Source organism: Salarias fasciatus, chromosome 11 (genome assembly GCF_902148845.1).
Source record: "Salarias fasciatus chromosome 11, fSalaFa1.1, whole genome shotgun sequence".
Lineage (NCBI taxonomy): Eukaryota > Metazoa > Chordata > Actinopteri > Blenniiformes > Blenniidae > Salarias > Salarias fasciatus.
In genome coordinates, this window is record NC_043755.1 from 30,536,244 (window position 1) to 30,547,593 (window position 11,350).

At 47.2% G+C, this 11,350-nt stretch overlaps 1 protein-coding gene across 3 annotated transcripts in view; it reads left to right on the plus strand.

Moving 5' to 3' along the window:
• col6a4a (collagen, type VI, alpha 4a) overlaps positions 1–11,148 on the plus strand; it is a 40,084-nt gene extending 28,936 nt beyond the window's left edge. For all 3 annotated transcript variants that reach the window (XM_030102485.1, XM_030102484.1, XM_030102486.1), the window contains 21 exons: positions 1,064–1,129; positions 1,338–1,391; positions 1,472–1,507; positions 1,572–1,634; positions 1,725–1,787; positions 2,711–2,773; positions 2,915–2,977; positions 3,598–3,648; positions 3,760–3,795; positions 4,309–4,371; positions 4,450–4,512; positions 4,782–4,817; positions 4,990–5,026; positions 5,101–5,112; positions 5,372–5,865; positions 5,976–6,072; positions 6,206–6,859; positions 7,140–7,227; positions 8,755–8,912; positions 10,067–10,111; positions 10,215–11,148. In XM_030102485.1, the coding sequence (XP_029958345.1) occupies positions 1,064–1,129; positions 1,338–1,391; positions 1,472–1,507; positions 1,572–1,634; positions 1,725–1,787; positions 2,711–2,773; positions 2,915–2,977; positions 3,598–3,648; positions 3,760–3,795; positions 4,309–4,371; positions 4,450–4,512; positions 4,782–4,817; positions 4,990–5,026; positions 5,101–5,112; positions 5,372–5,865; positions 5,976–6,072; positions 6,206–6,859; positions 7,140–7,227; positions 8,755–8,912; positions 10,067–10,111; positions 10,215–10,390 (2,418 nt within the window). In that variant the 3' untranslated portion in view covers positions 10,391–11,148. The remainder of the gene's footprint in view (positions 1–1,063; positions 1,130–1,337; positions 1,392–1,471; positions 1,508–1,571; positions 1,635–1,724; positions 1,788–2,710; positions 2,774–2,914; positions 2,978–3,597; positions 3,649–3,759; positions 3,796–4,308; positions 4,372–4,449; positions 4,513–4,781; positions 4,818–4,989; positions 5,027–5,100; positions 5,113–5,371; positions 5,866–5,975; positions 6,073–6,205; positions 6,860–7,139; positions 7,228–8,754; positions 8,913–10,066; positions 10,112–10,214) is intronic.
• Positions 11,149–11,350: the final 202 nt, after the last annotated feature.

Sequence of the window (11,350 nt, forward strand, 5' to 3'; positions counted from 1 at the left end):
GCTTCTCTGCACTCAAAATTGGAATATATAATTGAAAACACTAACACTCTTCATGTCTGTATCAGAATACTGAATGCATGATCAATATTTTTGTTTAAGATGAAGAAACCTCTGCGCAACAGACTGAAGGAGAGGCACTTGGATGTCTGTTGATCGGTGGCCATTGATGGACCAGACCTGGAGGCCTTGGACTACAAGAAGTGCACGAGGAGGTTCTACAGAATGAAAAAGAGGAGGCTGAAATGTTCTCTGTCTGGTTGTGAGATGTGTGAATAAAGTGTATTTTCAATTTAAAGTTAGCACATGATTAGTGTGTGTATATAGTTTTAATAAATTAATGCTTTTAACATGATAATAGTTATATTCTTTATTGGAACTCTTAATTTAAATTCTCTTGCCTGTTAAAAAAAAATAAAGTGAGTCAGCTGAATTTACAGAATGCATGCACGTCATGGCACATGGTGAGAATGATACCATCTCTGCCTCAGTTTGAACCAGGAAAAGCCCTGTGCGTGTGCAACACAGAACCAACTTACACAGTACCAAATTAAAGCTATTTCAAGTGAAAAATGTCTTTAATTTTCATGTTTTCTGTTTTGCGTCTCTACTTCATCGCGAGGTGACACAGCACAATTAGACAGGATCTTATGACCAAGAGATGGTGTGAAACTTTGATTTCCACCTGAAACAATCAAATAAGATCCACTGAGGCTTAATCTAAGAGCTCCATGTGGACAAAAGAGGTTTTTGTGTAGAAGAATGAGAGTTGACTTGCGTGTTATTCATTAGGCAGTATAATTTTGGTTAAAAACATCTGACCAGAGCAGACAGCTACCCAGCAGCCGAGAGGGACACAACACACTGTAGGTTCTGCTCAGATTTACTTACAAACCCAAACCAGCAGCGTCCAGATCACTAACAGACACCTCAGCGTCTGACAAGCTTAAAGAACCACACACAGAGATCAGTAAATAATTTAACTTAAACACAGCTGCAGCACAGCTGGACACTCCACTTCTCTCAGTTTATCTTCCAGCTCTCAGTGAGTAACTCTGTCTGACAGGGAGAACCAGGAGCTGATAACAACTCGCCGGGATCCAAAGGAGAACCTGGAAACCCCGGATTACCGGTAAGATTCTCCTGTAGGACACGGAATGTGGTTTACCTGTAGGAGATGGAATGTGGTTTACCTGTAGGAGATGGAATGTGGTTTACCTGTAGGAGACGGATGACGGTGAGACGGACTGATAAGTTTGTAAATCCCTGAGTGTCTGTAATGTGGAGGTCTGGGGTCATTGTACTCTAAACATTTAGCTGTGCTGTGTGCATACCTGCAGGGTTTACCTGGACAGGACGGCCGGCCCGGTGAGAGCGGTGTGAATGGAAACACGGTGAGATTTCATTCGGAAAAGGAATTTTAATTCAACGACCTTAAAAGTCCGTTTTCACAGTGGCTTGTGTTTTTGTCCAGGGTCCTGACGGAAGACGAGGGTCTATAGGCCTAAAGGTAGGTGTGTGTGTTTGTGTGTATGGGAGACGGTATTTTAGTGTTAACCCGTGTGTGTCTGCAGGGTGCACCTGGACAACCTGGAGCAGCGGGACTACCGGGCATGCCTGGAGCTTCTGGTCCTCAGGTGAGTCCCCTGGTACAAGTAGTCCACTGTAACATTGAGGACAGGAAGTGGAGGAGGAGCTTCCAAACCAGTGTCCCTTTGTCCCTGCAGGGTCCCAGAGGTGTCAGAGGTCCAGTTGGACCCAAAGGCAGCCCCGGTCTTCCAGGACCTCAGGTGAGATCGTCACCACTCCTTTCATTCTGGACTCTGAAAACACAATCAAACCAGTCAGGAACCAGCTTGAACTGGTCAGAAAACCAGGTTAAACCAGTTTGAACCAACTTGTTACTTTGTTGTTTTACTTCCTGGTTAATTGTGGACAGAATATCAAACAGCCTACAATAATCCACTGAGCTGCTCACAGATGTTCCACAGGATAGCAGGAGCAGAATGGAGGAAGTGTAGTAGTAGTACAGACAGAATTCTGGGGGGCTGAAGCCAAATGCATGAATGATGAAAGTCAAGGAGCGAGCACTGATAGCAAAGGAATTAAAGGACAATTAAAGCCAAAAGAAACAGAATAAGAAACTGTACATGCCTCAGGGCTGTTGTAATAATTACTGACTCACAGAAATGACTCACACAATTGTGAAATGTGCAACAATTTATCTTGCACAGTCTTTGGTCAAATCCACTCTCAATTGCTGCAGAAGCATATTTTCTTTTTATCAGATGTACTTACCCTGTTTTTATTTATTTATTTTTTTATATATTTTTGAGCCGGATATTACTGGCTTAAGCAACACAAGAACCAGTAAGAATTTTTTCTGTATCTGCTTGAGAGTTGCTGACTTATAGAGTTTTTAAACAGATTCTTATCAGCATTTTTTCTATTTTTACTGCTGGAAAAATGTTTTTTTTTTTGGGGAGTGTGCAGTTCAAAGTCAATCACACGAAGCAAAGACAACATAGAAAGTCTGCGGTCCAGACACTCCGTGAGAAACGGTCAGAGACCAGCTTGATATCCATGTTTTGCGAGCTGGTCTCACACTGGGATTCAGAGTGAACTGTGAACACGGTGAACTCACACGGCCGTGCTCAGTGACTGCGACCAGGAGAACTTGTCCAGACTCAGAGATCTGTGTCTCTGTCTGCAGGGACGACCAGGATCAGTCGGAGATCCTGGAGCGGCCGGACGCCGTGGTGGGAATGGACAAAAGGTTTGTGACATCCTCATAACTTCATGATCTCATCTAAAGTTGAATTCAGCTCTCGACAGCTCAGTTCTCCGACGCTTTCAGTCCTGTTGGGACATTGATTAAACAGCGTGACTGCAGACTTAAATGGGATTTGTGTTTCAGGGACAACCAGGAGAGCCCGGTGAACGAGGAGTTTCAGGACCGGTGGGGGCCAGGGGGATGCCGGTACGAATCCCATTTTCTTCTTGTGGAGTGTGTGTTAGTTACAGAAGGTAGACCTCGAGGACAACCAGCAATACCAGGAGGGAAGTGTTAAAGAAGGTACAAAGCTCCCTTTAACAGGAAGAAACCTGCAAAGACTTTCTGCAGAACCACTCTCACAGACGGAGTCTCTCCTGCAGAACCAGGCTCAGTGCATTACAGGTCTGCCAGTATTATAAGCCTGCAGCAGCTTTACTCTTAACAGAAAAGTGTTAAGCCTCATCTTAGTTAAAAGAGACTTTGGCAGCCTCCCTGACTAAAATTAGGAGCTGGTTCCAGGTGAGAGGAGTTTGAAAATTGAAAGTTCTGCATCCCATTGTACTTTCAGAAAACCAGGGAACCTCTAGTAAACCATCACTGAAAGAATCAAGGGTTCTGCAGGGATAATAAAGGACTAACATTTTTGTCTGTTAATGAGGAATCAATAAACAGTTCCAGACAATGACAAGCTTTTTTTTTTTTTTTAGATATTAACAAATTATCTTTTCAGTCCATATGACACATTTCTGATTGAGTTAGACTTCATATCATCTCCAGAAGTTCTGCTTGCCATATATATATATATTTTTATATTTGTGTTTCAGGGTCAGGATGGTCGAGATGGTTATGGACCTGAGGGATCGAAAGGTGCAAAGGTAGAGCCAACCTTCATAATGTCTTTCAAAATGTGTGTGTGTGTGTGTGTGTGTGTGTGTGTGTGTGTGTGACCACTGCTCTCACTGTCCATCTATTCCTGTCTTCCACAGGGAGATCCTGGTTTTCCTGGTTATCCTGGTCTGCCGGTGAGTCGCTGCATGCCTGACCACTGATGTCAAAGCTCAGGCTGCTCCTGCTTTAGCTTTGTGACTTGATTCTCTGTACTTATTATTTCTTGGTGACAGAAACTTAAAATTTCCTGACACTTTCCATCTCGTCCAGCACACTTTAGTCTGCACTGATCTCGGACACTCTCTAGGCTACCACACACACACGGAGCAGCTGTTGTGAGTGTGTGGTAACACTCCCTACAGGTTACATATCGTCTAACAGGAAACTGAAAGTATTTCCTGTGTTTATAACTGTGTTTAAGGAGTCCAGGCAGATAAAATCCAGCAAGTTTGTAAACTGTTTCCAAACTGGAGCTGATGCAGATACTTTCAGGTCGGAGAGATTAAAGACTTCAGTGAAACAACACAGATGTGTATTTCATGTGTTAATCCTTCAAGTACAGTGAACTCACTATGGGACTGAAAAGCCTTCACACTGTTTGGATCGTTTGTGATAAATGAAACTGAACTGTGAACTTTTCCTTCCAGGGCGAGGACGGCCTGCAGGGACCTAAAGGATACCTGGGACGGAAAGGGAACAGTGGCCGAGGGGTGAGTGTGTTCCTCTGTCTGCAGCTCGCTCTGATGCTGCTTCCTCGCTGATGGACTTCTCGCATTTGGTGACTGCAGGGAAACTCTGGGCTGTCGGGAGAATCAGGAGTGATGGGAGAACCCGGATATCCAGGACACAAGGTGAGTCCGTCCACTGAAACCTCCTCTGACTGTTGGCTAAGAGATCTGTGGTCTCCATGCATTTCCATAGACTTCCATAGACTCCATAGTCACTCAGCTGCACATTTACAGAGTTCAGACAGCTAGAAGCGTTCGTCTGCTGGAGTTCTGAATCTTCATGCTGGACCTCATCACACCTGTGACATCAGAAACTGGGTTTCACCTCACATCATAACAACAGGTTATTAATGAAGGGAGTGGAAAAATTAACTGTCTTTTTTCTTCGTCAGGGTCCCAGAGGTCCTCCTGGAAGCATGGGAATGACAGTAAGTCACATGCAAAGCAGCAGTAACCAGCTCCTTATCAAAATCACAATATTTCACACAACTGGATGGGCAGTCAAGGGTTAACTGAGGCTTGAAGAATCAGTGTTTTCTGTCTGAAATAATGAGATCGCAGGGGGATCTGATGGAAACCTTTTGCTCTGTCTGGTTTCAGGAGTGTCAGCTGGTCTCCTACATCAGAGACAACTGTGGTGAGTTCGTACGCCTCGAACTCTGCAGGACAAACTTGACGTTCAGCTTCTCATCCTCTGCTCTCTGTTCACAGCCTGTTCCAAAGGTATGTATCTCGAGGAGGGGCAGCGAGGGCAGCAACAGGAGGAGGAGGAGGAGGAGGAGGAGGAGGAGGAGCTCCATGACATCCTCCATCAGTTTTTGGTGTTGACAGTGTGACCTTGACAGTTGAAACAGTCACAGCATGTATACGGTCAGGTATCTGATGAGGATGATGGTGGAGAAGAACTCCTCAGCTTGGATGTAGCTGTCTCCTCATGTCGACGTTCCCCTGTTCACCCCACCTCTCCTCTGGTGGTCCTCAGGTCAGTTCGGATGCCCCGCCTACCCCACTGAGCTGGTGTTCGGTCTGGACATGTCTGACGATGTGACGCCGGCGGCGTTCGAGCGGCAGCGTTCTGCCCTGCTCGCCCTACTGGATGACGTGGACATCGCAGAGAGCAACTGTCCGACCGGTGCGCGCGTGGCCGTGGTGGGATACAGCACCTACACCAAGTTTCTGATCCGCTTCCAGGACTACCGCCGGCGCCAGCAGCTGTTAGAAGCTGTGCAAAACCTGGCGCTGGAGAGGACGTCCAACAAGCGGCGGCTGGGCGCCGCTATGCGCTTCGTTGGTCACCACGTCTTCAAACGTGTGCGCGCTGGAGCGATGATGAGGAAGGTGGCCGTCTTCTTCTCTAGCGGCCAATCACAGGAGGTCGATGACATCTTGACCGCTGTCATGGAGTACCGAGGTCTCAACATCGTTCCTGCCGTGGTTTCCCTGAGGAGCGCACCGGCTGTGGTCCGAGCCATGGAGGTACGTCTGACGATGTTACATATGATGGCACTGTGTGTTAGCAGCAAATGATGCCAGTGTGTGTGTGTGTGTGTGTGTGTGTGTATGTGTGTGTGTGTGTCTGCCTCCAGATGGACGACTCGGGGAACTCCATGTACACAGTGTTGGGGAGGCAGCAGGACCAGATATCTGACCTGAGGAAGATCAAGAACTGTGCAATTTGTTATGGTGAGACTCAAAGTTACCGTGGTTACAACACAGCAGAGACATCATTGGAATAGGGTTCACGCTTGAGTCCTTCACATGTTCACCCCTCTGAGTTCTCACCTTTATGCTCTGTGGCCCACCGTGGCCCCCTCAGACCCCTGCAGACGATCAGAAGAGTGCTCCTTCATCCAGGACCCCCTGAGGGCTCAGGATGTCAACGTGGACCTGGTGTTGGTGCCGGACGGCTCCAGGGAGGTGCGGGCTGACGAGTACACCGGCGGGCAGCAGCTGCTGTCCTCGGTGGTGGAGCAGCTGGCTGTGAGCCCCGAGCCGGGCCGGGCCGGCACCTCTGCCAGGGTGGCAGTGGTCCAGCAGATTAGCAGCCGGGAAGCTGAAGTGGAGTTCCAACTGCAGACCTACCAGAACCGCGAAGCCATGCGGAGCCACCTGCTACGCATGCAGCAGCGGGGCGGCTCCTCGGCGCTGGCGGTGACGGTGGAGCACGCCCTGAGGGAGGTGCTGCTGAAGGCTGCGCAACCACGCAGGAAGAAAGCCATGTTGGTCACGGTGGGGGCCAAAGCTGCCACCACCCAGGACCGGAAGAGGCTGCGGTACATGGCCCAGAAAGCCAAGTGTGAGGGTGTGGCGTTGTTTGTGGTGACGGTGGGCGATGGATACGACCGCACGGAGGTAGAGGAGCTGGCCGGCACACCTGTCCAGCAACACCTGATCCATGTCAGCACGCTGCAGGCCCTGGAGCAAGGATACACTCAGCGCTTCTTCAGAACCTTCCTGTCCGCCCTGCACAGTGAGAGCGCACACCCAGACACACACACACACACCCACACACGAATAGCTGTCTATAGGGAGGCCAGATGTTGACAGAATCAGTCTTACCTCCTGGACACATCTTCCAGACTTCCTCTGCTCATTATTGTCACGTCTTTGCAGCATCCAGGTTTTGTTCGCCCTAAAGAAGTTTTTTGGAATCACGTCTGCAGAAATATTGTGAAACATGATCCGGGTGTATTAGGACCAGTGCTGTGTCATCAAAGTGGCTAATTGGCTGGCTGATGTATGTTTTTCAGAGGGAATCCACTCGTATCCCCCCCCTGGTGGTAAACGAATATGTGAGCAGCTGCGCGAGCAAGATGATGGACAGATCTTCATCTCTGGGTAACTGCATCTACAAACAAAACAGTTGCACAAACCCCCCTCATATGACCCGTCTCAAGACTCCTTTTAGTTTGGTTTGGTGCTTGCTGGATTTTCGGCTGCAGCTCCCCATGCTAAACACTTGACTGACTTTCACCGGGAGTTGAAACCAGACCGGGGGCCAAACACATGGTCAGGTGTAGAGATGAGTCAACAGCCTTCATGTTATATTAATAGAAAATTTCCTGACTTACCAGGGCTCTGAGGTGTTTGAGGATAATCAGACACCAGGTGATATGTCAAAACTATTGGTCTGAAGTGTGTCGGCTCCTTAAAGGGACTTTGGGACAGCAGGTTTTCCACAGAGATGCTGTCTGGACTTCTAGCCCTTCTCTTGACTCAAGGACCGAAAGAATGACGTTGTAGAAATAAGCAGCTGAAATTGTTTTTCTCCACAAGGTGGCAGGCATCGCTCCTCGTGATAAAGTGAGTTCAGAAATCTGGGAGAGACTCAAAGTGAAGCTGCTCCTCCTCCACACTGAGAGGAGTCAGTTGAGGTGGTTCATCTGATGAAGATGCCCCATGGTCGCCTCCTATTGCAGGTTTACTGGGAACATACGACTGAGAGGAGGCCCCAGGCTCAGCCCAGGACTCACTGGAGAGACAATATCTCTGGTTTGATCTGGGAGCGACTTATGGACCTCCCAGAAGAGCTGGATGTTTTGGGAGACAGAGGTCTAGACTTTCTTTGGTCTCCACTGCTGCTGAGACCCTAAAAGGGACTAAACAGGAAAGAAGATAGATGGATGGCTGGTTGGACAGATTTGTCCCGGTGGTTATGCATTGATGGTTTTGAACTGGTGGTTGCCGATAGGCGGCTTTAAATTGCTTGCTTTTGTACTGGTAGTTATGGGCTGGTGGTTTTAGACAAGGTGGTTTTAGATTGGCTGTTTGTGAATGAGGTCTTGGCTGATTTCAGACTTAATTTGGAGTATGTTTTATTTTTTTTAGACCGTATCTGAGTTCACACTTCCTCAGACCTGGTTTGGACCTGATTTACTAAGCCTATTTTCTGGACTGGATATTGGATTTCAACTGGTTTCAGATGGGTAGTCAACTATTTCTGTACCTTCTGGCAGAGGTGGGAGATTGGAGCCTGATCAAGTCATCTCCATGCCATGTATTTGCCCTCACCATGTACCACAGACAAACTGAGGAGCAGGGTTGATTAGCTTCACCTTGTGGGATACATGGTCAGAGCAAAAACATGGCATGGAGGTGACTTGATCAGGCTCCAATCTCCCACCTCTGCCTTCTCGTCCTGTTTTACTTGTTCGGCTCGGTTTGGTGAAACTGGCTGTAGTCTCTACCAAATCCTGGTTTGTACTTGTATTTTACCTTGGTACTTCGTTTTTGGGACAAAGTTTCTACCCTGATATCAGTTGGTTGATAAAACTGGTTCTGAACTGGATTCAAAGGTGGTCTGTGTGTCTGCTGTTAAGCAGTGGTCAGATTTCAGTGTGTGTGTGTGTGTGTGTGTGTTTTCAGTCAGGACTCAGCAGACCTGGATGTATTCACCACAGCTGAGGAGGAAGAGGAGCGATATCTGGAACAGGCCAGAGGTCAGACACAGACCAGCCAGGTGGACATCGTCCACACCGTGAACAACAGCGGCGGACAGAGGTTCATCACAGGAGACTTTGACGGTAACACACACACACACACACACACACACACACACACACACACACACACACACACGCACACACACACACACACACGTGTTTTTTTTTCTTCATCCAGCTGATGTGCGTCTGTTAGTGCGCACTTTCTGTTTCTACTTAATGTGTGTGCACCTATGTCCTCCATCGGTGACAAAGTGCTCAGGTGATTCACATCTACATGTGAAACGTTTTGGGGATTGTTTTATCTGCTGAGTCAGCGTCAGCGTGCCTCTTTGTGTTGAGCTACAGGTGAACGCTGCCTCAGGGTTGCCCTGCGGAGGAGGCCCGTGCTGCTGGCCGTCCTGCAGTGACAGCATGTGTGTTGTGCTTCCAGCTCGCTGCCTGTTACGCGCTGACGTTGGAACACCGTGTCAGCGCTCCGTACGAGCGTGGTTCTTCGATACGAAACTCGGTGCATGCTCCGCCTTCTGGTTTGGCGGCTGCGGCGGGAACGCTAACCGTTTTAAATCGGAAAGTGAATGTTTCCGCACATGTGGCATCCACAGTAAGTCCTGAGAGAGGCTGAGCACTGCTGCTGCTACATAATGCTAACAAAATGCTAACAACATAGCACCAAGCAATGATGCGACACGCTGCTACGCCAGGTGAGTCAGCACTGAGTGCGGCTGCTGCGGCTAAATGCTAACATGATGGCTAACACTGCTAACATCACTCTAATGATGTGAGACAACGTCACACAACTGTAACACAATTCTGCTGCACAACACTCCCCATTTTTCATTGACGTGATTACACAAACTTCTCATTTTACAATTTTCAGTCTGATGAAAAGTTGTTGTCCCACTGTACCATCATCAGTCCATAACTTTCGCATCTTTAACAGTAACTTTCTTGTCCTCATCTGTAGCTTTCACGTCATTATTAGTAATGCCAATGTTCATAACTTTTCCATCTTTAAGAGCAACTTTCTTTATCTGCAATTTTCACATCTTTGCCGGTAATTTTCTCGTCTTTATCAGTGACGTTTAAATCTTTATCTGTAACTTTTTTTGAACAGACTCTTTCCAAGGATCAAAGGTTTGAAATCATGTTCTTTTAGGCTTCCTTGTCGTGTTTGTGTCATGTCTTTGTGGGGTTTACATATTGTTGCATTATACTGTTATGCTCTCTCACAGATCCCGAGCTGTTTAATACAGAAAATGACAGCTTTACTGAGAAAGGTAAAAACTTCAGCTGACTTGAGCAAACATTGGCCGATGTCGGCAGATGCTGGCGGTTACTTCCAGATGTGAGTGCTGAAAATGCTAACGTCTCCTATTGCAGATGCCTGCTTCCTGCCGCAGGACCAGGGCGACTGTCAGACCTACACCATGATGTGGTTCTTCGACACCGAGCAGAACGAGTGCGCCCGCTTCTGGTACGGAGGCTGCGGTGGGAACCAGAACCGCTTCAAAACGCAGGAGGAGTGCGAGAACCTGTGTCTAATGAGGAGTCGATGAGGAGGCCAGAGACCAACAAGACCACACGCCTCATTTTTAAAGACTGAAGACAGAAAATCTTCCAAATGTTACTGAACGTAGTTCATTCAGAATATTTAATGTAATGTTCAAAGTTATGGAAAACAACAAGAAGATATCGGGGGGGACAAAAAAAAACAACCCCCATGGAGGTCTGAGGAAATCTTACAGCCAACTGCGACCTTGCTGAGTTGGACCTATGATCCTGGACTGCTTCTGTCAACTGGGGGCAGGATGGACGCTCACGGCACAGCCTGGTGGTACACGGCGGCATTACGAGCTATTCAAAGCTAAAGCATTCCTGTACTGTTTAAACCGTGGCAGAACCAAACAGACGTTCAGTCCAGCTGAGTCTGACGTGTCGGTTTCCACGGGGAAGAAGCACACAGCCAACACTACCATCAATCAATCATTTTAATGAAAACACGGGAGGGTTTTTTGATGTTCACTGAGTATTTTCAGATGGAATGATGTTTGTGCTTGAAGTAGCCACAGAGCTAAAGTATGTTTTCCCATTGTCAGCTTTCTTATACTTTTTTTTTTTCAATCACAGTCAGAAAAATTGTAATGATTTTTTTCTTAACAAAGGTTGAGTCGAACTGCAAGGTTCTTTAAATTTTTTGGGATAAAACCAAAATAATTAGACAGACAGGAAAAAAAAAAGATCAATGTCATGAATTTCTCTGAAAGACTTAAGTTGTTTGTAACTGACTTTTAACATTTACTCTTAAATATTCTGCTTTTAAAAACTATTCTGGCTTCATTTTGTAACTGGAGCCTTTAAAAACACGGCGGAGGTATCAAGGAAACTTTTCCAAATTCTTCAGGCACAAACAGCGAGCTGACTCCGCCCTCATAATCCCCAAAACATGCGTTCGATTCCCTGGGCATGCATTGCCCCTCACAGGCCACATCTTCATGGTGGAGGTGGGAGGAGTCTGA